At 38.2% G+C, this 27589-nt stretch overlaps 1 protein-coding gene across 1 annotated transcript; it reads right to left on the bottom strand.

The window, feature by feature from the left end:
• Positions 1 to 5836: 5836 nt before the first annotated feature.
• Positions 5837 to 26838, bottom strand: LOC309496117 (membrane-spanning 4-domains subfamily A member 15-like). Its single transcript, XM_082166117.1, has 8 exons — positions 26420 to 26838; positions 24357 to 24537; positions 24062 to 24172; positions 23895 to 23969; positions 16276 to 16395; positions 15005 to 15126; positions 11917 to 11968; positions 5837 to 8340 (listed from the first exon to the last, which is right to left on the bottom strand). The coding sequence occupies exons 2-8, from the start codon at positions 24510 to 24512 to the stop codon at positions 8248 to 8250; spliced, it is 729 nt and encodes a 242-aa protein (XP_082022243.1). The 5' UTR covers positions 24513 to 24537; positions 26420 to 26838; the 3' UTR covers positions 5837 to 8247.
• Positions 26839 to 27589: the final 751 nt, after the last annotated feature.

Genomic DNA, 27589 nt, shown 5'->3' on the forward strand with positions numbered 1-27589 from the left:
GAATCCGAGGTTCTACTATCGGCCGGATTCTCCTCTCCAGTGCCCTGGCATAGACTTTCCCAGGGAGGCTGAGAATTTATAATCACAATACTGAAATTACTGAAATTAAATTGAATAAATTGAATAATGAAAAAAAAAATTCTACATAAAACATTGCAATAGAAAAATATTAGGCCACATCAATGAGGCTTTGTAAGAGCATAAGACATTAGTTTCACAGTATTCAGACGATAGCTCTGTGGTCAATGCAACAACGTAAGCCTATCGGAGCTTCAAGCGATCTGAGATCGAATCTCAGTGTAGCCGACAGTGGTTATGTTTTTCCGTTCTTGCTTCTTAAATATGTATCTGTTTATTAAAGCTACACTGTGTGATATTTTCCCCCATCTAGCGGTGAAATTGTATATGACTACCCAGTGAATATTAGTTTCTGTTCCTTTCAATTTCGAGGGCGTTTTAACTCCTACGGTGGCCGTATTATTCCAAGATTAACATGGTTTCCAGTTCGACTTCGTCCAATTGCGCCTTTAAAACTATCACCTGTGATCCGTCGCAGCACAGATTTATGTTACAAGGTAAACAATACTTTTTCACCATTGACGTGAGGAAAAGTAACGCAAGTTATACTAGAGGTCGTTCTGGCGTTATGCACAACCATGCTATGGTTAGACAAGCAACTATAAAACTTCAAATTTACACAAATAGGCTGGATTACCTGCCGAGAAGAAAGCAGGCAACTTCGGCGTCCGTTTTAAAATCTTTGCTCCTCATGAGCTCTTTCCATCTGGGAAAAGTTACTCCAGTATTGACTTTGGTCTTGCTGATTTGCCTGTCGCGTTGACGTTTTAATTCTCTCTTTGGCTTCCTTGGCGACTCTGCTACATGTCCTCGAGAACAGGCGTGATCCTCCATCAGCAATCTTTCAAATCTGCCGGCAGTCGCGAGTAATCTCCCCCTCGCATTCGTCTCTGTACCACTGAGTGTAAAGCACGAAAGGCGAAGCTTGAATTTACAGGAATGTCCCTCTTTGGCTAATGTAGTTTCAAGATGGAGGGGCAACATGGCGACCGGCATTCGAACCCCTCACCCGTATGTACTTTCAATGGCAGATTATAAACTTACGAGAATACTTTATTACTTGAAGGAAGTAAATATACATTAATGAGCACATATATTTTTTGAAAGAACTAAGTGTTTTTTGCTAAGAATCAACAAAAAAAATTACACAGTGTAGCTTTAAAGTCAAGCATCTTGTTTAATTATCAATTGTACATTACAACATAAATTTGCTACATTCCAGTTGAGCCGCTGCAAAGACGACACATCTGATGAAGGAAGACTGTCAGCCGATCGCACTAGAAAATGAAGATGATGAAGCTCGTCTTTAATCTGCTAATTTTGTTTTTGTGTGTGAATCAAATCACGAAATTGAGAAGACTGACAGTGATACCCGGCCATAGCAACGGAAGACATTTTTCAAAACAGATCGAACAAATCAGAAAAAGACTTTCAATACAGTATTGCTTTCAATTAAAAAAATAAACAATGAAAATGTAAAAGAAAAAAAATGAATTAAGTTTGAAAACCCATCGCACATTTCAAGGTATAAATAAAGTGTTGGGACAGTTTATTTAAAACAGGGTTGCATTGATAGAGTTTATTCCCTTTGCAATGCAAAATAAGAAACACAGAATCTTATCCTTGCAACATTTAAAATTTCTTTTGTCAAAGAAATTGCAGCTAAGTAAAAAAATTTAAACGGTACAAAATGAAAATAGTTCAAAGCAACATACATTTAGAACAGACGTTTTTCTTTGCCTCTCTCTCGCGCTGGATCTTTTTTTAGTAAGTTTCTTTTGTCTCCCTCACTGCGCGCGCCGGGTCTCTCTCGAAATTAAACATTTCAGGGTAAAAACACACCATACAGCTGATAATACTGTATATGTCGCTGCGTGTCATACACACAAATCACGAAAGAAAAAACTGTAACAAATAGCCTTTGTTGCTTCAAAGACAGCATGCCTTGCTGAATTCACCTTACAATAAAACGAGGTTGGTCGCGAATTAAAGAGCTCTGTATCTGCTAATTGAAATTGTGTGTGGAAAACCTTTAAATGCAATCAATAAAACTACAATATTTATAATTTAATAAGATATTATTAAAATTGCGCAAACCCCCCCCCAAAATAACGACTTTATTCCACTATTAATTTCCTTCTCTCTGGCCCTCTAATTAGTTCACGTAGTGTTTTAGCGCAGCGCGTCTGTGTTGCACGTCACACGCATCACACACATGACCAGCGTCGGCCAATAGTGAGCCTACGTGTGACGTACAACACAGATGCGCTGCGCTAAAACACTACCTGAACTAATTAGAGGGCCAGAGAGAAGGAAATGAAAAGTGGAATAAAGTCGTTTTTTTTTTTTTTTTTTTTCGCAAAAAGTATTCTCGTCGCTTTATAAACTTAAGATTGAGCCACTGTAGTCACTTGGACTATATTAACGATGTCTTTAATACATTTTCTGGGCCCGCAAGTTATAATGCCTTAGAAGCCTATGGAGGAGTGATCCAGCTCTCAGATTTAATCAAAAATATCTTAATTTGTGTTCCGAAGATGAACGAAGGTCTTACGGGGTTGGAACAACATGAGGGTGAGTAATTACTGACAGAATTTTCATTTTTGGGTGAACTAACGCTTTAACACCTCTTGTCCTGCACCCCTACGATAAAGCAACTGAACTGCCTTCTCCAAACCCCCCATAGGCTATCTGAGTTTGAGACTGACTTAAAACAAAGAGTTTGCAATTCACACTTAAATCGCTATTCTAGACATTAGCAATAGGCTATTCAAGTGTCGATAATGAAGGAATTAAATAATGTAGGCTATGTAGTAATATTTCTGTCATAAATGTTTATTACTAAATATTTAATTAGGCCTATTTCAAGAATTAAAACGCTACTTCAGTTTGGGCCAGCTTTTTCCAAGCAAAACTAAATACAATTTTCAAACACATGTTCATTTGTTGTCATGAACAAAATGTTCAACTCAATATTAAATTCCACAGGGATCTTTGAATCCTTACAACCAGGGTCCGATTTGTGAATAAAGTTTTTTAGTTTTTTATTCAAATAAATCTCGAACCACAGTGCTTCGTGCTGCTGTTAAACTAAATAACATTTATAGAATAATTATGAACTTAAATGAAACAATATCACAACATTGAAAAATACATTTAGCCTATTTTATCTGTTTTTACAATTTAATTCAGGGCGATTTAACCTACATTTAATTAGATCAAGATTTTCACCCTTTCCTTGGCCTTTCCTCATTGGGAAGCGCTCACATGATAGCTAAACATGTTTGAGTAGATCCTCTCGGTTCCATATGCATTACATAATCAGGCTTTAGACATAGCCCATTCATTTCGTATAGTAACTGAGCTGAGGCAAGTGGCTTTCGGTTCATTTTTGTGATGCGCTGTTCCCGGAGACAGAGACGACAGCCAAACTTTTGTCATTAGCCTAATATGAATAAAAGTTTACAGTTTTGAACGATGTAGGCTACTCTACTCTTATCTGTATGACCGAAAAACTACAGTAGTAGATTACGGCCACTGGAACCAACGTAACAGAATACTGGTTCTGATTTTATTGTTTGTCGTTTAAACGTGCCTGTTGCATATCTTCATTTTATATATTTTACATGGTCTATTGAATTAGCATTTGAACCTGTGTCATCTAAATGATCGAAACGTAAGTTCTACCACTCGGCCATGACTTTACTCGTTGCGAAATGCCCAAACGTTTCCCTAACCCTAACCCTAACCCAATTGAAAAAAATGCTGCAATTTCTGCTGTTTTGCACAATATCCCTTTGCGCCACCTGGCGGTCATTTCGCGAATGACTTTGAAATGCGACTGGTTTATTTTTGCCCCAGTTGTTTTGCCGCGGCGGTAATAGGCATTCTGGTTGGTTACCATCTGTAAGTAGTACAGGGGGTCTAGTGGTAGTAATGGGGCACTGGCTGGTTGATGGTGGTTTCACAAAACTGAGGTTTAGGGGTGCCGGCGACCTAGTGGAGGTAATGGGACAAGGAATAGGAGGTTGGAGGAGCTTTGCAGCACAAGCTGGGCCACTGATAAGAGCTGTTTGGAGAGAAGATTGTAGATGTGGTCAGTGTCACTCAAGAAATATTTCCAGTACATTCTTGTTCATTAAGTAAATGTGTACCTTGTTTTGTTTCAACAGCTGATACTTTCTCCATGACAGAAGGAACATTTGATCTGGGGAAATAAATGATAAATAAAACACTTGCACAAATCATTGGTGACTTGTAATTATTCCACAGTTCTGCGGTTTACTTACCATTTTGCATTCTTTCAGCAATGTCCTTGGAAACTGTTAGCATGACAACATTACCTTTGCTGTCTGCCACATTAATGGTTACGTTGTCCATTTTGTTGTGTGTTACACAGGGTAATGCAGGTTCTTTATATATCCTAAGGAACCATGGGACAATAGCCAACATCGGTTCCATTCATTATAACTAATAGTTAGCAACAAATGCAATTACCCTTTAAGTCAACTTTCAGTTTTGGCTCAACATTAATTAGCAGTGATTTCCATTGTTTTTATGATTTAGTGATTAAGTAACTATGTATTTACACACTTTTGAGATGTGTGTGTATAAGTGGTGTTTTGGAAGGGTGTCTAGACTCTAGAGAACATATTGGATATATACTTTAGCAGTTTGACATGGGTGTTTCTGCTAATACAAAATGATTAAAGTAATCTATAAAAAAATAAAAAAAATGTCCTGGTGGGTATGTGTTTTTCTTTAAGAAGGTTTCAGCAACAGGATTTACAGTACCCTCCAGCTGAGCTCTTTTTAACATTTGAGACAAAACACCATTAATTTTCATATAGACCTACAGAAAAGCACAATTCTGTTTTATTTATATTGTGATTTAGACCAACTCTTTGAAATTGAACAGAATGTTGTCAAGTTGAAGATGCAGCAAGTTGTTAGCAGTTTGTTAACCACATGCAGGTGAAGTATAAACACAGCAAAATAAACAAGAGAATATGAAGAAACCATATGAACAAATGGAGGAACATAATGTATTATGTATTATTTGTATAGGAGCATACAATTATGACCACATTAGATGTATGTTTTTAAGATTAACATTTTTAGTTATTCTTAAAAAATGCTCATTTGAATAGGTTATGCAGCTGAATACTGTAAAAGGTCTGTATCAAAAAGAAAGTTATACAAAATAAACACACACAAAACCTATATTAACAATATGAAACAAATAATAAAGTAAATACAATAAAATGTATTGAACATTTTTAAAAGTCCATTATTGAGAATTTCTGGAACTGAAGCCGTCACAATAAACTTGAAACGCACGTCATCGGTGTCGTCAATGAATCTGGCCAATCGTGGATCAGTTGTGTCATCATCAGAACCTGCGCAGCCGCTCTTGAGAAGCTGCGCTGGCTGAGTTCTCCGGCTGCTCTCGAATCGCTCTCGCGGTACTTTAATGGCATACGTCACAGTCATGTGTGGTGGCGCTGCATCAAGTCGGACAAAATTTCAAACCGGCATGCACTGCTTCAAGTCAGCCGCCGATCGGTCTGTGCAGAGCTGTATGAAGACCAACAAGCCTAACGGAAGCTCATGGCAGGATCACATGAGGGCAAGGGAATTACATGACAAGACAGGAAACATGACTTAATCAGGGTAGACTGCTCTTTGTGCTACTCTAATCTTTAAGTTTGTTTTTCAACCCCTAAACAGGAAGCCTGCTGAAGGACACACAGAGGACTGAGACTTTAGGGAATTTTATGAATAATTGTAATATTTGCTTTTACTTTGCAAGTTTTAAACATTCAGTTATATCAGCCATATGCATTTATTTATTATCTTTAAAGAGAAAAAGAGTTTCACTGATGATTAGGCAGCATTGGTGATGTAAAAATTGCGAAGCAGTATGTTGAATAGTATTTTTTACTCAACAAGTGTCTGTACTCACAAATCTGTATTTACTATTTGATCCAGTGATTACATTCGTGTCCTCTTTTTAGTGAAAAAATGCATACATTTAAAAACGTCATTTTCGTTTAAAAACACTCTCCGTCCACACTAGCATTTTCTTTGGAAAACTCCTGAAAACACTAAATACACCGTACAGCGCATGCGTAAAACCTCACAAAAGCTCACTGAGATGATACAGATGGAAAAGTAAATATAAACGTATCGCACAATTCTTCTGACAGGATTATTTTATTTAGCAAAATATCTCCGCATTCACGGATGCGCTCAGTCACCATTATATGTTTGGTCTAAAGCGAGACTGCTCTCATGTTTTACTGCAGGAGAGCAAATGCAAGTACATTTTCTGTCTTCCTTGCAGGACTGTGATATGAAGAGTGTGTAAAGTAACATTTTAGCAACAGTGTGAAAGTGAATCATACATAACAGGCACAATACTGGTATAAACATGAATATGCGTCACATGACTAAACTTACGTCAATGTTTTAAAAAAAACTCAGTTTTGACAGTCCACACTACAACACGAAAACAGTGTTTTCAAATTCATCCACTTTGGAGAACGTTTTTTATTAATTAAAATGCATCTCAGTGTGGACAGAAGGACAAAACAGAGAGAAACATATGCTTTTTCTTTTTTTTAACAACAATGTTATTTATCAAAAATTGTCACAAGTTTAAACAGCATTTAAAGATTAGTGTGGACAAGGCCTGAATCACTGGAAGAAGCCGTGAGATTAATTAACTTAATGTTGTAAATTAATACAATCAATTAACTGTTTTTTCCCGTGAACACTCAGTGTTAATTGTTCATTAATTCTAAGACATGTACAAGACTATTAACTGATCCAAATATTCATAATAAATTATAAATTATAAAAAGTTATTATTGATTATTAATATTTCATAGAGATAATTTGCAACATAATCTTAATTACACAAACATACAGCAAGGTTCTTGAACTCTACTTCTAGAAAATAAAGAACAAGGAGTGTGCATCAGGTGTGTTTTGCTTTTTTATGTTTTTAATTTAGTTATGAAGCCACTGTGTAGCGACAATGGCCTTCTTGTCTCTTAGAGGTGTTGTAGGATTATTTCTGACGCGTGAGATCCAAACAAGACGCTTCCAGTCCAGTAATACATTTATCCCTTTATTTGTCACAGTTCCAATGCCAAAACACATTATAATCCACAAGTTAGCATGTCCACATATGATCCTGACGTGGTCAAAATGTTTTGCTTTCCTCATTAGTTGCACCTGACTTCACTTGCTCTCTGGCTACCTATATACCTATTAAACCCACACTCCACCTAGTGTCCAACAGTGGAACTACAACAAATTATAAATAGAGCATAATGGCTCTTACACACTGTATACCTTAATGTTACATATTATATTGTAATATAATACTATAATATATTGTGTAGGCAATTAGCTTACTTCGCTGTAAATATACAACATCAATATCACTGACAATGATATCTGACAATATCAATGACAATACCTGACAATATCACTGCTAAATACCTTTAAGTATTGTGGTTTTCCACCATGTGTCTCACTGACATGCACACAACTCGTACAGATCGAGGCTTAAAGAAAATCCTGAGCTTCCCACTCGTATTTACGACATTGTGGTGGCATTTATGTGCGTTCAACTCATAAATACGATCTTTACGACCTGACTTGAATGCACCAATAGTCACCATTGTATATTTGGTCTAAAACACAACCGCTCTGATGTTTTACTGCAGGACAGCAAATGTGAGTGAATTTTCTGTCATCTTTGCAGGACTGTGATTTGAAGAGTGAGCAAAGTAACATATTTTAGCAACAGTGTGAAAGTGAATAGTACGTAACAGGCACAATACCGGTACAACAACACAAAATCTATTTATACAATTTGCGTCACATGACTAAACTTCATCCTCATCGTTTTCAAATACCTCCGTTTCGACAGACCACACTGCGTTTTCAAATTTATCCACTTTGGAGAACGTTTTCAAAAAGCTTTGTTTTCATTAATAAAAACACGTCTCAGTGTGGACGAAGGCCAAAACGGAGAGAAAAAGATGTGTTTACACTAAAACGTATTAGTGTGGACAAGGCCTGAATCACTGGAAGAACCCGTGTGTCCTGCGAAAGCATCAAACCCAACAGCAGGACCACAGCTCTGTCCACTTTTTAATATTCATATTTAGGATCAGCACATTCACTGTATTGTGGGGGAACATCTGCAGGATTATGATTCACGGAGGAGTCGCTCACCAGAGGTACCTGCAAGAAAAACAGGTATGCCATCAGCTTTAATGCTTATTTATTGATCATTCTAATCAATTCTTGCACATAATACTTTATATGTTTTGGGTATTTTAACTAGTGGAGGTCAACTCTGTTATTGATATAAACTCTGTTACAATGACTACATTTACATGCAGCCAATAACCCCTTCAAAACCGGAATATTAGCAATAACCCAGTCGCGCACGGCCATGTAAACACCGGCAAAAACCTGAATATGCTCATATTCCAGTTTTTAAAAACCCAAATATGATCCCTGGGGTACCCCTTTTTTAACCCGAATATTTGGTCATGTAAACGCGTATCGGCATATCCCCATCAAAAGGAACATTGATTTGTGTTCTGTGCATGTTCTAATCGCAAGGAATCTTGGTCTTTTGAGGAGAGATGGCGCATACAAAAACCTGCGTGCACTATACCGGAAGTAAACAAGAAGTAGAGGTGAACATGGCGAGACGCAGCACAGCACCACACTTTTGGAGCGAGGAAGAAAGCGTAAACAAAGGCGATCGCTATCTGCCCCGAACTATTCATTATCCGCGTGCTGCTGCTGTTGTTGTTGTCTTTGGATACAGGAAGAAGAATCGGAAATGCGGAAATATTGCGTCTTAAGGTTGTCCGTACGTCCAGACGCTAACCGTGCGTCGCCGTTTACATCGGGATATTGCCAATTGATTACAAATTCCATGTATACAGGAGTAACTCTCTCTGTTTACACATGTAAACGGGTTATTGCGAATGTTTCAGAAACCCAAATAGTGACCTTAACCCGACCATAACCCGAATATTGACAGCTTGTAAACGTAGTCAATGTCAGCTCTGTTTGTTTAAGGTTTTGCTTAAAAAAATTATCATGAATCATTGTTAACAAATTGATTAGAAGCTGATTAGCATAAGTATTCTTACTACGTGACATTTTAAAGGATTTCATTCATTTTTAAAGCTATGTTTAGAGAAATTGCACACCATCTTGGCAACTTTTCATTTATTTTATTTCATTTCAATTCATATATTGATATTTTTACTCCAAAACAAAAAAGTATCTTGTCTTATTAGGTTTAAAGTTGAATTAATGGATGAGACAAAAGTTCTGTTAAGAAAGACAGGGTTTTGAATTGTGTTACATTTGTTAATTGTATGTTTTTGACCCAGTTTGTCTATAACAGAGTTGACAGATGTTTCTGTTAGTACATTGATTTTCAGAATCAATATTTTAAATCTTACAATCTTAACCCCCTGAGGTCGCTTTTTTTTCGCGCTTTTTTTATCAGTGTAAAAGAAACTCATAAATACTCTGTTGACTTTGATTTTCCATAGGAGTTTCATTCATCAATCGATTCTGTTAAATGTGTATTATTTTTGTGTATACTCACAATAAAAACAAAGTGTTGTGCTTTTTGCCAAATAAAGAAAAATAAACACGAAGCGAGTTCTGCCTTCTCTCTGCCAGTGAAGTCCATTCTGAAACGCGTCCGAAAATGAACTGTAGCTCAGCGAATACTCAGTCAAACAGGCATACAGACACACGGGCATGAAGCTTGAATTCTCTTCTTTTAAATGAAGTAATTTATATAAAAACAAATAACAAAAAACAAATCATCTTGTGAAATCTGTATTAAAAGAGAGCGATTCCAGTCGACCTCATTACAGCTAATTCAGATGTAATGTGACACGCCCACGGAGAGCGCGCGCTATTCAAACGCAAATGGCTGAGGCAATCCTGTGAACGCCCCCATCAGCTCGAGAAAACACACAAGTTTATTTAGATCATTGTTTACACCGTCTTGCAGCGCTGTGAGGAATAATAGGCTACTAATGGAAAATGTCCCTCAGAAGTGCGGGTATATCGAGGAGCGAGCTGAGGAATACTAGTACGTTTTTTCCTTCTCACGTGAATTTCTTCACGTGGGTTTCTGTTTATGAATGAATAAACGGCAGAGATGCGCGCTGTTTACCACAGCTGGCAAAGACAGTTTAAATTTAAATCGCGTGTGTGAATGAATGATGATGTTTTAGCAAACTGTATTGCTATACTGAGATGAGTAAAAATCGACTGAATGTTGAAATAAAATGTAGGCTATTTGTATAAGCAACGTATTAAACTGCAAATTAACAATATGCCCTAATATTTCATGAAAACAACGTTACAGTCAGACGAAATATGAAAGACAACATTTTGTTTAGTAGATTTGGGTACAGTTTTTACTGTAGAATATACTGCCACATCAAATAAGCTTTTGTTTAGCAATTTCTATATATAAAATACTATTTTTGTCAAAAATAAAGTCATCAACTAAGATGTTAGCTGTTCCAATGTTGGCTATATTCAAACTAATGAATACATAGATAAAATGTAGGCCTATAATCATTTTTTTTACAAAGAAAGAGTACACTTGAAATATTGTTGAAATTGTAATTATTGTTGTAATTGTAACCGTTTTAATAAAATAGCAAAACATATTTACAAGATAGATGTAAACAAAATCTTAAATGGTCAATATAAGTCTTCTTCTAAATATATCTTTTGTCCTTGCATTGTGGCTCAGTCAGTGTCACACCTGAGTGAATGGCTCATCATTATGCAGAGTGGGTGGGACATTGTATTCTAAGGTGTAAACCACTCCTCGTTCACGCCCCCCTCGCATATTGGCTTTCCAAGCAAAACCTGTTTTACATCAATTTAAATCAATGTATGGTTTTATGTGAACGATAAAGCAAGACTATTTTCACATAATTTTTAAGAAAAAACTATAGGTGACGACATCCATTAGTCAAAAGTCTTATTGCCACATATTTAGTATGTGTTTTGTGGCCTTATTTCAAAAACTTTAATTTTTAGTTTTTTCGATAACCACGCATAAACATTATTCTCTCAAAAATGAAAACATGTACATACATGTGGCTCACATATTATTGTAGTCCTGTTTGTGCTAAATAGAGTGAATTTACACCTTTGCCATTAATATGTTTATAAGCAACTGAAAAAAGCACAAATGTCAGAGCATGTCAGAACACCCCCAGGGCCCAAAAAAACGCTCAGACTCCAGAGGGTTAAGACTAGCAAATACGTGTTCTATGAAAAGAAAAGTTTAACAGAATTTTTTTTTTCCTATTTTTGTTTTCTTTCTCTACTTGAAAAATACCCACAATCCTTAAATAGTTCATATGTATAAAATCAACACTCATGGATTTTTTTAAACCATTTTACACAAAGTCCCATTAGACTGGTGCTACAAGCTTCTCTTACCTCTGATTTGTTAAGATCACGGGAGTGATTAGGCCCAAAGGCACCAAGGAAAATCAACACAACAAACATCTTGGTGAACATGCTGCACCTTTGGAAAAATGCATTTGTAACCTTTGTAATTATTACATCTTATTGCACAACTTCTTAGTGTAGTATAAATTCAATAACATTTGCAGACAGTTCTAGTATTACAGGTTTATAGACAACACTGTATTTCAAATGGAAAAAGTAAAAGACAAAAATCCTGCTAAAATGTTTTGGTGTGGAAACTGGAAACAGTGAGATTGAAAAACAAGCTTCTCTTACCTCTGATGAATTGGGTCTAAAGGCATAGGACTGTGGAATAACAACTTGGAAACTTGGAAGCACCTTCCGAAAAATACACGTTGCGTTTTATACCTTCTTACTGCAATATAAATTTATTAACATTGGATGACAGTTCCTTGCTTATAGCCCCCCAGCTCAGCCGCCATGTGTTGGAGTTTACCCCGGTGAACGAGAGGGTCGCTTCCCTGCGCCTTCGGGTCGGGGATAGGTCTCTCACTGTCGTTTGTGCCTACGGGCCAAACGGCAGTGCAGAGTACCCGGCCTTCTTGGAGTCTCTGGGAGGGGTGCTGGAAAGTGCTCCAACTGGGGACTCCGTCGTTCTACTGGGGGACTTCAACGCCCACGTGGGCAGCGACAGTGACACCTGGAGGGGCGTGATTGGGAGGAACAGCCCCCCTGATCTGAACCCAAGTGGTGTTCTGTTATTGGACTTCTGTGCTAGTTACAGCTTGTCCATAACAAACACCATGTTTAAGCATAAGGGTGTCCATCAGTGCACATGGCACCAGGACACCCTAGGCCGGAGGTCAATGATCGACTTTGTGGTTGTTTCATCTGACCTCCGGCCGTATGTCTTGGACACTTGGGTGAAGAGAGGGGCGGAGCTGTCAACTGATCACCACCTGGTGGTGAGTTGGATCCGATGGCGGGGGAGGAAGCTGGACAGACTCGGCAGACCCAAACGTACTGTGAGGGTCTGTTGGGAATGTTTGGCCGAATCCCCTGTCAGAGATCTTCAACTCCCACCTCCGACAGAGCTTCAACCAGATCCCGAGGGAGTCTGGAGATATTGAGTCCGAGTGGACCATGTTCTCCACCTCCATTGTCAACGCAGCGACTCGGAGCTGTGGCCGTAAGGTCTCCGGTGCCTGTCGAGGCGGCAATCCCCGAACCCAGTGGTGGACACCGGAAGTAAGGGATGCCGTCAAGCTGAAGAAGGAGTCCTATCGGGCCTGGCTGGCTTGTGGGACTCCTGAGGCAGCTGACGGGTACCGACGGGCTAAGCGGACTGCAGCACGGGTGGTTGGGGAGGCAAAAACTCGGGCCTGGGAGGAGTTCGGTGAGGCCATGGAGAAGGACTATCGGTCGGCCTCGAAGAGATTCTTGCAAACCGTCCGGCGCCTCAGGAGGGGGAAGCAGTGCCCTACCAACGCTGTTTACAGTGGAGGTGGGCAGTTGTTGACCTCGACTGGGGATATCACAGGACGGTGGAAGGAATACTTTGAGGATCTCCTCAATCCCGCCGTCACGTCTTCCATTGAGGAAGCAGAGGCTGAGGGCTCGGAGGCGGACTCGTCCATCACCCAAGCTGAAGTCACCGAGGTAGTCAAGAAACTCCTCGGTGGCAAGGCACCGGGGGTGGATGAGATCCGCCCTGAGTACCTCAAGTCTCTGGATGTTGTGGGGCTGTCTTGGCTGACACGCCTCTGCAGCATCGCGTGGCGGTCGGGGACAGTACCTTTGGACTGGCAGACCGGGGTGGTGGTCCCTCTTTTTAAGAAGGGGGACCGGAGGGTGTGCTCCAACTATAGGGGGATCACACTTCTCAGCCTCCCCGGGAAAGTCTATTCCAGGGTACTGGAGAGGAGAATCCGGCCGATAGTAGAACCTCGGATTCAGGAGGAAAACAGTGTGGTTTTCGTCCCGGTTGTGGAACACTGGACCAGCTCTATACCCTCTACAGGGTGCTGGAGGGTTCATGGGAGTTTGCCCAACCAATCCACATGTGCTTTGTGGATTTGGAGAAGGCATTCGACTGTGTCCCTCGCGGCATCTTGTGGAGGGTGCTCTGGGAGTATGGGGTTCGGGGCCCTTTGCTAAGGGCTACCCGGTCCCTGTACGACCGGAGCAGGAGCTTGGTTCGCATTGCCGGCAGTAAGTCAGACTTGTTCCCGGTGCATGTTGGACTCGGGCAGGGCTGCCCTTTGTCGCCGGTTCTGTTCATAACTTTTATGGACAGAATTTCTAGGCGCAGCCAGGGGCCGGAGGGGGTCAGGCTTGGGGACCACACAATTTCATCTCTGCTCCCATCAGACCAGGACCTTCAGCATGCACTGGGACGGTTTGCAGCCGAGTGTGAAGCATGTGAAGGCTGGGATGAGAATCAGCACCTCCAAATCCGAGGCCATGGTTCTCAGTCGGAAAAGGGTGGTTTGCCCGCTTCAGGTTGGTGGAGAGTTCCTGCCTCAAGTGGAGGAGTTCAAATATCTGGGGGTCTTGTTCACGAGTGAGGGAAGGATGGAACGGGAGATTGACAGACGGATCGGTGCAGCTTCTGCAGTAATGCGGTCGCTGTATCGGTCTGTCGTGGTGAAGAAGGAGCTGAGCCGCAAGGCGAAGCTCTCGATTTACCGGTCAATCTACGTTCCTACTCTCACCTATGGTCATGAGCTGTGGGTCATGACCGAAAGGACAAGATCCCGGATACAGGCGGCCGAAATGAGCTTTCTCCGCAGGGTGGCTGGGCGATCCCTTAGAGATAGGGTGAGAAGCTCAGTCACTCGGGAGGAGCTCAGAGTAGAGCCGCTGCTCCTCCACATTGAGAGGGGCAGGCTGAGGTGGCTCGGGCATCTTTTCCGGATGCCTCCTGGACGCCTTCCCGGGAAGGTGTTCCGGGCATGTCCCACCGGGAGGAGACCCTGGGGAAGACCTAGGACACGCTGGAGGGACTATGTCTCCCGGCTGGCCTGGGAACGCCTCGGTGTCCCCCCGGAAGAGCTGGAGGAAGTGTCTAGGGAGAGGGAAGTCTGGGCATCCCTGCTTAGACTGCTGACCCCGCGACCCGGATAAGCGGAAGATGGATGGATGGATGGATGATAGTTCTAGTATTACAGGTTTATAGACAACACTATTTCAAATGGAAAAAGGAAAAGACAAAAATCTTGCTAAAATATTTTGGTAAAATAATATATAAAATAATAATAATAAAATATTATTAATGTCTAAAAACAATAGAAATGGAAAAACTACCCGTCTTTCTGTCAATCTGCAATGTCATAGCAACCACCCAGAAAACCCTAGACACTGCTTAGCAACCATAGCGGCCACTCAGCTTCTAGCCCTGAACGCATCACTCACCTGTGGAGAACAGGCGTTGGCTTTACAGGCAAATGCTGACAGAAAGATGGAGATGATAAACTCAAGGATAGTGAATACAAAGGACACACAACGGATCCCCCAGAAGACGGTCTGAGAAAACATTAGCACAAATATCAATAAAATAAATGATAGTTATTCATACGCTGGCTGCAAGTGCAGAATGTACAATCCTTGAGGTTCATATGGTAATATAACAAATCAAACTAAACGTATAATGTCAAAGCCTTCTTGCATGGTAAACAGGGCTTGACATTAGCTTTTTTGTTCACTAGCCACTGTGTCGAGTGGTTTTCAGAAGTTGCAAGTCACTCAGCATTTTCACGGGCTACAATTTTACCAAAACCATGAGGAAAAACTGCCATATAGATATTTGTAATACTATCTCATAATTTGGCAGCAGGCAGCTACAGTCGAACCAAATATTTATTCAGACACCAGAAATATTTTGTGGTATTTTTTTTTTACTAGTGGGTGCAACTACACTATAGTTAATTTATGCAAGTGAGGATAGCAAAATGTGACATTCTTCATCCAAAAATTCTTCATACAGTGACTACCAGTAAAATGTATAAAAAATTACCAAAAATTATTCAGACACTTTGATCTGACCATGTTTTGCTTTAGTGTTTTTTCTTTAATTGCTAATGTGACCTTTTTACACACAGACTGAACAAAATTAAGCATTTCTTGGTAATTGGTTGACCTAAATTGGTATAATGTAATTGTGTAATTAAATTTAACAGATGACAGCTATTCAACCTAATTCATTTGTGAGACAGTCTAACAGAAGGATGAACAAAACCAGTGAAATATCAACTGATTTGATAACCCTGAGTTCTTGTAATTTTTTATTATCATTTTCTAAACTAAAGCGAATAAACTGATAATGTGAGAAATGTTGAAGGTGTCTGAATAAATTTCTGGAGCAAATAAAATGAGTGAGTGAGGAGAGGCGGGTTTGTGTGTAACTCACTGTCGCTATTTTTGACCAATACATTGCACTTAGTTTATTATTTCAGATGACTTTTTAAAACACTACAATTGATAAATGTATGAAATTCAGCCCGCCGAAGTGGCTAGTAGGAGTGACTGTAACATGCCACTGCTGAAATACACACGCATTTGGCGGGTGTTCATGTCAAGCTGTGATTTACGTAAATGATCAGTAACATGAAGAGGTCTATTAAATTCTTCTATTAAATGCAAGTAAAACTGTGACTAGAAAAGTTGTTAACATACCTGGAAATCATAACATCTATAGCAGTAAGGGATGTATCCTATAAACTCCAATGAAAGGAAAATAATGGAAATGCCTGCAGTTATAGCACTTAAGATGTTCATTCCAAGTGAACCTTTCACCTATAGACAGAAAAACAATAACAAAAAACAAGTTAATAAGTTAGAAAGCACTTTACCCAGTGTGTTAAAGCAGATCATGAAACAATATATATGGTAGGGCTGAACGATTTTGGAAAATAATTGCGATTTAGTTTGACCAATATTGCGATTGCGATTTAATATGCGATTATTTTAAGCTCTTTATCTTTTCTATTATTCAACAAAAACAAGCAATAAATCATTGTAAAATAGGGAAGGGAATCTTTAGGCACCTCATGAGCCGATCAAATTTTTTTCTTTAATTGATCTTATTAATAAAACTTAAAATATTGAATTACATAATTATCAGTAGGCCTACTAATAATTACACATTAAAAAACTAAATTAATGCAATTACATGTTAATAAGTTTAACTAATATAGCTTCAAAACAAATAACAAAGAGGGGAAAAAAATATTACAAGCAATAATCAAAGAGTGCTTTCAGTATTTAAGAGTAGGCTGTCTAAACGTGTTCATTTCTTCTGAAATTATAAGATGTGGTTTGTCCTGTCTGTTTAATAACTTAAGGCGAGACACTACAGGTGAATAGGGTAAAATTTTTAACTAGCAGATATCACCATGAAACTTTCCCAGTTGATTACCTACATTAAGATGAGAAAAAAATGTATTACAAGTTTTCTATAATTTAATGTTTAAATATGCAAATTAGGCAATATCTAATTAAATATGTGCTATTTTGCATATATTTAAAAAAACGAAATCTGAGTATTGGATAAAGCCAGGTTAAAAATTATTTTTTCATTGTGTTCACATATTAGATGGGAAAAATATTACAGAGGGATTTATGGATATCTACTTTTGTTATCCTGTAAATCAGAATATACTGTCAATAGCCTTAAAAAAATGATTTTCGCCATGTTTTTTGGAATAAAATGTTATATAAATCAGGCTAGGAATAATATATTTACAAATCCCTCTGTAAATGTCTTCATAATATAACTAGGTACAAGACTGGAAAGTTTGGTGTATATAGGTGCTACTGAAGTGGAGATTTCGGACTTGGAGTATGAGAGAAAGGTCATTTTGAGCAAACGGGCTTTAAAGATTTATCATCAGCCAATGAGATTGCGCATTCAGCCCTTTTACTTTCACGATTGGTTGCTGATAAAAAGGAAATGACCATATTTGGATCCGACAGCATTGTAAAGGAGAGAGTGAGCTTTCCGGCGTGTGCATGTGATGACAGGAAGAAGACAGAGATCGCGGAGCAGCGGGAGGATTAAGAACGCCAACTTTTGTTGAATTTATGAGAAATCTACAGACGCGAACAGAAAAGTGTAGTAAAATAAAGACCTTAATGTGTATTTCGGACTTTTTTTCACCACAAGTCTGAAAGAAGACATGTTATTGAAGACAAATACCCAAAAATCTCAAAATTGACCAGTAAAAAAAAAACGATGTTTTTGCCTGCCGTGTCTCGCCTTAAGATATAACTGACTGTGTCACATTTTGAGATGCAAGTACATTTAACCATGTAGACGAGTCGCTCACAGCCGCATGCTCAAACACTTTTCGCAAAGCGCACGTGAGTATTTGAAATTGAAAGCAGCTTCTGTTGGTGATTTTCATATTTTTAATATATAAGCCAACTGCATTCCAAGACATATGATGCCTTCGTAGAGCATTTGTAAGTAAAATACCGGCGGGCGAGACCGCGCACTACAATAGTAACATCACGCAGACCGCGCGTATCTCATATCTTGTGCAATGAAGCCCGCGAATGTCCTTGTAATTCACTTCAACTTTTCCCAACTTTATTAAAGATTATTAATTGTAAGGTTCGAGTGGTGTCGTGTGTGTGTGAGACAGAGGAATTAGAAGCAAGCAGAATACGGTTGTTTTAAAGCACACGCATCATCACATATCTGTGTTTAAAACTAAGCTCAGACATAAATCTGAAATGATCTTAATCGATACAGATTCGTTGGAGAGAATCTATAACAAAATATCACATAAGGCCACATCCACACGAAGCCAGAGCTTTCCCTATCCGATATTTTTTTTCCCCGTTCAAAAAAAAAATTCCGTAAACACGGCGTCGTCTCAAGAAATATCTGCGTACACACGAAACCACTGAAACCGAATCAAAACGATGTAGTATACATGCCAGACCAGTATGTGGCGCTGTAATTCTGCCACAGACATACACTAAAAACGGAGAAGAAGACTTGGAGCTCGCGCATAAACCTTGCGCGCTGTATACAACAATAATATTAGGCACAGTAGCTTCTTTTTTTCTTTTTTAATCAAGAACTTTGTTGAACAATATGAAAAACCATAAATGTAGTTGCTGTGACTAAACGGTCTCTGACTAGTTGACACTTGGTGTGATGACATCATCGTTTCACAAAATGTACGGATTGGCCGTACACACGAAAACGCAAGGGCGACGTTTTCAGATTTATCCACCTTGGGACCCGGTTTCAAAAAATAGCGGTTTCAGTCTCCGAAAACGCCGGATCCGTGTGGACGAAACGCCAATACGATAAAAAATGTATACGTATACAGCGAAACGCATCTCCGTGTGGACGGGCCCTAAATTAAACAAACTGTTATTTCCTGTAGCCAGGCCTATATGCCTAGCCTGCCAAGTTGATGCTTCATCTGCAATACAGACTGGTTAACTCTCGCGTGTCACGTGACCCAGTGTTGTGCCTGAACGCGTTCATTGAACGATAGTTCATGAACTCGTTCATATTTTGGGCGAACGTGAACTGAACGTACTCTATTACTGCCTGATGAACGTTACTGTGAACTCGTTCATTCTGGTGTCTGTGAACGGCACGCTCTCTCAGTTTAAAACTTCGTTCAAAAGGGTGCAAGATTTCTATAGAAATGTATTTGTCCCGTTCGGAACCTCCGTTGTCCCATTTATTGACTGATGTATGACTGAATCTGATACAACAGCAACACGGCACTTGATCACGACACCGGTCATCATCCAATCACAGTCCACACTCACGCGCATCAGACCATACGAATAACAAACTCTAAATTGAGAATTAATGATTATTTTGGGACAAATCATTGTTTGATTTGCGCACAGAATCCTCCGCTGTCTGGTCGCTTCGATCCGGACTCGCGCTAACGGCAAATCCCTTTCACTGTCCGACTGGGTTTTGATTTCGGCAAATCAGTTTTAACCAATTCAAACAACGTGATTATTGTGAGTCCAACATACACCCAGCCACGCAAGAAAGCATTAAATCGTCCTGAGGGAATAATATACTGATGTGATTTGCTGCCCAAGAAACATTTCTGATTATTATTAATGTAAAAAAAATATATATAAAAAAAATCTGGATTCTTTGATGAATAAAAGGTTCAAAGTAAATTTATCAGAAATAAAAAAAACGTAACCTTATAAATGTACTTGCTGAATAAAAGTAGGCTATTCATTTCTTTAATTTCTTTAAAAGTAGTGTATAATTACACAAGCTTTCTATTTCAGATAAATGCTATTATTTTGAACTATGGTTTGTGTGTAATATGACTTTAATCAAAACAAATGTGTTGTCTGAAAACCTTTTAAACACATACGAACCTGAAAATACATATAGGCCTACTGTGTTATGTTGGCCTAGCCTATAGCCTACAAATATTTTGAGTGTCCCTCATTTTCCTGTAAAGAACCATGCACGATTGTCCCGCATTTGTTTAGTTGGCAACCCTACCCTCAATGCTATGTAAACCCTGGTTAGATAAGGATTTTAAAATTGGATATGAGGATGAAATCTGACGCATAGTTTCAGTGTTAAAACTGATAACATAATTGCTGTCTGTGGTTTTATATGGGCTGTGGCAATAATTTTGAAAAATAATAGCTCGCAGCAACTTATGGAAAAAAGAACTGAACTAGTTCATTTTTTGGAACTGTGAAGTTTGAACTATGAACTGAACTAGTTCATTTTAAAATTTGTGAACTGAACTTTGAACTAGTTCATGTAGAAAGTGAACTTTCCCAACACTGACGTGACCAGACTGTAATCGCAGCTTTGTGGTTAAAAAAATCGCATTTCATCATATCGCGATATTATCGCAAATGCAATTAATCGTTCAGCCCTAATATATGGAGCACTATAAAAAAATAAAAAAATAAAGTTGCAAGTTGCAATTATAAGGCCCAAGTACAAATGACTCATGAAGACAGTACAATTATACAATGGCAATATCGCTCTTCAAATATAATAAGAGTCTAAGAATTTCAAATATAATACGGGTGTCTGTGTGTGGAACTATTCTTCTATGTACTATTTTACAATAGACAAATAATATTGTCTTCATTTTAATAGAATAGCAATACATTCATTTATTTCTGGCAACTTGACATGTTTTCTGTATCATGTAAAACTAAAGGTAATTTGGAGATCACCGATTTCTTTGCAAACTGATTAGATTTTGATTAGACTTCATTGATCTTTATGAGAATATAATGGATTTTATGCATAGTCAATCAAATTAACCATTTACAGAGCATCCGGAAAGTATCCATAGCGCTTCACTTTTTCCACATTTTGTTATGTTATGTTATGTTATGTTATGTTATGTTATAGGCTTAATCCAAAATGGGTCTGAGCCTCGACACGATCCTGTCTCAGAGCTGTACAGACACTTCATGGCTTGGTTTGTGCTCTGACATGCACTGTTAACTGTGGGACCTTATATAGGCAGGTGTGTGCCTTTCCAAATCATGTCCAATCAACTGAATTTACCACAGGTGAACTCCAATCCTGCTGTAGAAACACCTCAAGGGTGATCAGTGGAAACAGGATTGCACCTGAGCTCAATTTTGAGTGTCATGGCAAAGGCTGTGAATACTTATGTACATGGGATTTTTTTGTTTTTTTATTTTTAATAAATTTGCAACGATTTCAAACAAACTTCTTTCACGTTGTCATTATGGGGTATTATTAGTAGAATTTTGTGGAAAATAATGAATTTAATCCATTTTGGAATAAGGCTGTGAAATAACAAAATGTGGAAAAAGTGAAGTATTATGAATGTTTGTTGGTGTTTTCATATCATCCACATATAACACTTTTAATGTTTTTGAAATATGTCTCTTATGCTCATCAGGCCTGCATGTATTTGCTCAAAAATACAGTAATATTGTGAAATATTATTACAATTTAAAATGATAGTTTTCTATTTAAATATACTTTAAAATATAATTATTTCTGTGATGCAATGCAGAATTTTCAGCACCATTACTCCAGTCTTCAGTGTCACATGATCCTTCAGAAATCATTACTACTAGGGGTGTAACAATACATCGATATGGATCGATGCATCGATCAAACGTCTAACGATACGATGCATCGATACCACAAATAAAATATTTTAAAAAAACCTTTATTTTGACACACTCCACTCCACACTGATGTAACTTTTCTCCGCTGAAATAGACGCCTGACAAGATTGACTGAACCCTTTGTCACAAAAGCCGGTATTTTCCACTGTCAAGGCATCGCGAGTTCATGTTTTACAGCAGAAATGATAAGCCCCGAAAAGTCTGTTTCAGCGAATCAGTACGGAGTATTCAGGTCAGGTGACAAGGCTGCTTGCTTGTCACTTTGAAAAGACGCGCTAGCTGAGAGGAGTTTCTTCAAAGCTGACTAAAAGTGATCGAGGATGGATTTCAGCGAACTTGATGAACCCGTGATATCTTCTTCGGGAAATTAAAGGAAAATAAAAGCTGAAACTTTTTCACGGAATCTTGCTAAAAGAGCATGTTAGTGGTGAGGGAAAAGCTCTCTGTATTGCGTGTACGTTAATCACAACAACAAAGTTTGTCAGGCGTCTATGTCAGCTGAGAAGATTAACGTTACAAAGGTTAACCAAGTGTTTTATTATGTATCATAGCAATTACTTGGCTTTATTTGACTCTGAAACATGAAATGTGGAGTTATCTGCTTTTGCCACACACACACAAAAAAAATATATATAAAAAATGTATATAAAAAAACAACCCAGCTGCAGTTTGATTGATATTCAAATGCACAATATAAATAAAAAAAACATGATATATGAAAATGAACAAGAATGGAGTTATCTGTTTTTGCAAATGAACTTATGTGTTATAGAGTTAATTTGCAAAAACAGATAACGCCGTTCTTGTTCATTTTCATATATAATGTTTTTTTTTTAATTGGGAGAGGGTGTGCAATTTTCAAAGAGTTTAATTAAACTTTCATGTTATATATTTTTTGCATGTATTAGTGTGAGTTAATAAATGTAACTGGTTGTGTACACTTGGCACATAATATCTAAATATCGATTAATCGATCGATATAGCCCTGAATCGAATAGAATCGTATCGTATAATTTTTTGAGGTATCGGCAAATATCGTATCGCTGGCTGAGAGAATCGATATCGTATCGTGATTAAAGGGATACTTCAGGATTTAGCATTAAGCTTTTTATTAGTAGAAAACCTGTAGTATTTTCGAATTACCATGCTTTCCATCCTCATATCCCCCTTAGACAAGAGATTTATGTATTTTTTGTCTGGAAAAAATCCTCCGATGACGCAAAAATCGTCATTTTGCGTCATCGGAGGATTTTCTGGCCAGAGGCAAAAGACTACAGCCAGTAGAAGGCGTTGTTCCGCATGTTTTCAGCCCGCCCATAGAGGGATCTCACTCACAGAATGTACACACACATTCTTGTGTGACTTGTCCGGCGGGCGAGATCGTTCAAAATGTACGCGATTCAGCTTTTGCGTTCTGCGGTCGCCATTCACTGTTTACATGCACACCTTTTGTTTCAATCTAACTGAATTCATTCCGATTGGTGAGTCTGAATGTAGTGTTTACATGAACGCTAAACAAGTAATCGGTTGATGTGCGTTTTACCATTGCTAAGAAAATTCCCGCTCCTCCGTGAGAGATGCAAGACCCGGCGCGTCTCAGTAATGACGCCACCGGCCTCGCGCCGTTCTCCCGCGGTCGTCAGCCTCGTCCTGCTCGCCGACTCTAGAACGCAAAAGCCGAATCCCAGACATTTTGGGAGATCTCTAAATCCCTGGCAAACTCATCACGTAGGCTAGCCTAATAGCCTTGTTGTTTTCAACTGCGCTCTCTTACCGGTAGGCGTGGCCTCCTAGGGCAGCGAAGCAAGTGCATACTGGGAGTTGTTGTCTTTCATCCACATAAGCCAAAAATACATTTTCTGGCTTTTCTCAGCCTAGAAAGCTCCAAATTCAAAAATTTCTTCACATTTCTTCTACTTAAATGACCTATTTTAAATACACATTCATCTTCCCAGAGGTGAAGTATCCCTTTAACTGTCCGATTTACACCCCTAATTACTACCGTTCAAAAGTTTTGGGTTCAGTAATATATATTTTTTAAAGAAATTAATACTTTCACTTTCATCCAGTTTTGGGCAGTTTGTTTAGTCTTACATTAAATAAAGTTTGTGCTTGAACCCCTGAAAATAACAATGATGTGCGCATACCAAACACAAACTGGAGGAGCCTTTGCCATGGAGTTTATTTTCAGCAGCAATGCAGAGTGATCCTGAGATAATGTACTGAGAGGAGAGAGAAAGGATTCTTCTGTTAGAATATTTAGCTTGTGTTAGAAAAGACAGAACTGTACTTAAGCTGTATATTGTTTGCTTACGATGAGAGATCCCCAATAAGGAATACCACTGAAGATAAAGATGTAATCTGCATGGACTGTATACACGATTCCCAACAGGAGATTCAGCAGGCCGATCATTATCTGGACAGTCTGAGGAAGACCAGAAAACAGGCACTTATTGCAGGGGAATAGTGACTCACAGTTATTAGCTGAGCAGGGTTGCCAGATCTGCACAACAGTTTGTTAATGTTTGTACTAATGCTTTTTTTGATTTTTTTCCGTACCTTTCCTCCTTCACACGCATAAAAATAAATTTGATTGAAAGATTTCTCACCCCAAGAGCTTTTGGTTGGCCTTTCAGGAAAGCCTGAAGTCCTCGAGGAGCTGAAGCTGTCTGTGGCACATAAACAGTCGCTGGAGCCGTTTGTCCTGGGGCCTGAAACTGGATGATCAGCGTCGACAAGTTTGTGGGAATGACGGTAGTAGACATTCTTCTTTCTGAATCTGAAATTGACCTGTACAAAAATAAGACATGTAAAAACATGTGAAGAATAAGAATATACAGTGCATTCACAGCGCTTCACTTTTTCCACATTTTGTTATGTTACAGCCTTATTCCAAAATTCTGTATTGTAATTATGCATTTTTATTGTAATTAATAAACTTGCAAAGATTTCAAACAAACTTCTTTCACGTTGTCATTATGGGGTATTATTTGTAGAATTTTGAGGAAAATAATTAATTTAATCCATTTTGGAATAAAGCTGTAACATAAAATGTGGAAAAAGTGAAGCACTCTAAATACTTTCTGGATGCACTGTAAAATAGATTTTCATAAATAATCTTACCAGTGTATTTATTAACACACATTTGCCAGTATAAATTTAAAGCAATAATATCTTAGTAAAAACCCTTTTTTTAAATAAATTACTGACAAGCAGTAATTTATCAATTTGCAACAATAATATTTTATTCTCATTAGGCGTATTCAGGCCTTTAATTTGAAATAGTGATGAACATGAAAAATCATGAAATATTGAGAGAAAAAGGTCTGAAAAGGTCTTTAAATATAAAGAAAGAAATGTATTCTCGATTTGTGATGTGGCAGCGAGCTATAACGCACATACGTGTTTTTTATGCCTTTATTCAAGGTTGAATTCAAATCAAATACTGCCAGATTACTTCTGAATAGGATGTCTACTTCATAAACTGTATGAAAATTATGGAAATATATGGTTCAGATCATTCAAACCATATATGGAAATGGACGCGCCCTTATATGGTCAGTAATAGAGCTTGGATGTCATCTAGTGAAAAAGTGTGTTACTGCGCACAAATAAAATCTTACTGAAAGCTTTTTGAGATATCAACCTAAAATTTGTAACATAACATTTCTTGCAGTTTTAGAGTAAAACATGTTTTGTCTTCTTTAAAACAAGACCACAACCATAGGTCTATATTCCAAAGCGTTCTTGAATTACAACCATTAAAGTTTGGATAGTGATGTTCATGTCTATGCGGGAAAAAGGGTTAAATCACCAATACATTTTTACGTTTCAGGGTTTTATAAGCCAAACTTTGTATAAAGATAGGTCTCAACTATGTTATGAAAGATGTAACAGAATGATTTGATATACCATTTTGCTTTATGTGGTGTGTGTGTGTGTGTGTGTGTGTGTGTGTGTGTGTGTGTGTGTGTGTGTGTGTGTGTGTGTGTGTGTGTGTGTGTGTGTGTGTGTGTGTGTGTGTGTGTGTAAAATGGCCATAAACAGGTTTTCCCATTATATGCCATGTATCTATACACTGTATGATGCATATTAATGTGTTTGTAATGAAAAAATAAGAGTAATAATGGGAGTAATAATTGGAAAGATTTTCGTAATAATATCTACTATTTATTTCATATATAATTTATTTCCTATGTCTCCCAGAATGAGTAGGCTAATAAACATTACGTTAAGTCCTGGTGTCCAGTGGACATGTATGAAATCGCTGTCCTGTTTCATAACATAAAGTCATATTTTGATTTAAAACCCCATAACATTATGAAATCTTAACATCAATCACATCCACACGTCCGTCTCGTATTATTTTAATATTTTAAGGCGTGCTTTTGTACAAATTAAATCTGTATTGCAGAAAATGTGTCATGCGGAGACCCGCCCTAAACATGTCCACAATAATGACTGCTGGAGACAGAGCTTCTGAGAGGAATGTTACATACATAGACGAAATAATCTTACAATATTTACTATCAAAGTCTAATTGAAAGTGTACTTTTCCGTCTCAGTGTGTTTAGTTTCGGTTTCGATTTGAAGCGTTTTCATTTCGGTGCATCACTAACTCAGTACTCTGTTAATTACGACCTGACAACGCAAACTGTACATGAACGAGTACCTGGACGAGCTCAATCTTGTTGCAGTCTTGATCGAAGTTCTTGTGTGTCTTGTGTCGTCGTGGAAGAAGCCGATCTCGACCTTCACGCGCTGTTTTACACGGAGAGATGAGAAACTCAATTAGAGATGGGTGTGCCGTGCACTTGTTGGAGGGCAGAACTAATGCTGTCACGGGAATAATTGAGTTTTCCCAGCTAACACACTACGTACCAGTTACGTAATGTATTCGTCCTTTTTGGTAATTGCATGATTTACCAACTGACAAAGTAGTATCGACGTCGCATTTCTGTAATTTCATTTCCATCAAATTACCAACTGACAACGTTGTCAGTACGGTCTCAGCGTTTTACGGATGTTTTGGTAATTTCATGACTTATTATTGGTAACATAAATGCAACGTCATAATATGACAGAATAATATTATGACAAACGTCTGTTAATTTTTTTTATTTCTCTCTTATGAAATAAATGTGATCTGTTGTCAAGTTTTAAGTCTGTAGGGTAAATTAAGGGGCCTTGTGCAAGCTTTCTTGCCATAAATTAAAAACATCAGCCCAACACATGATACATTTCTGTAATACTGAAGATGTTACCTATCCATTTGAACAGGAAAAAAGTTTATATTATAATGAAAGGTTGTGTTACATACACTTTTATGTAAACTGAGCCAAAACAAATTTTTTTGGTAATATTTGGGTGATTGGGACACAACGTTTGGGTGATTGGGACAGCACATCTTTTCATTAATTTAGGGTAGTGTAAGCATACTGTATTGCACAAGTTAGTTCATACTTTAATATAATTGTATGCAATTTTGCTTTTCCTGTTAATTATTTAGAGTCATGTTTATTTCTGTTTAACTTTATTTCTTTATGTTTATAAATCCACCCACAATTCATATAGTACAACACATGTAATTGAGGTAAACAAAGGCATTAAAAACATTTAAAAATCAAGTAAACAATTTTTTAAAAAATGCTTTAGGACCAAAAATTCTTACAAAACAAATTAGGTAAACTGATCCAAATCTTTTTTGGGGATGTGGGATGGAATTATTTGGATGAGATGTTGGGTGCCTCCATGATGAATTAACTGTTTGACAAACACATTTAACCTGCACAAACCTTTAATGGAAACATGCATATGGTTTATTACTGCAAAACGATCAGTA

This window comes from Leuciscus leuciscus (genome assembly GCF_965113295.1).
Source record: "Leuciscus leuciscus genome assembly, chromosome: 4".
Classification (NCBI taxonomy): Eukaryota; Metazoa; Chordata; class Actinopteri; order Cypriniformes; family Leuciscidae; genus Leuciscus; species Leuciscus leuciscus.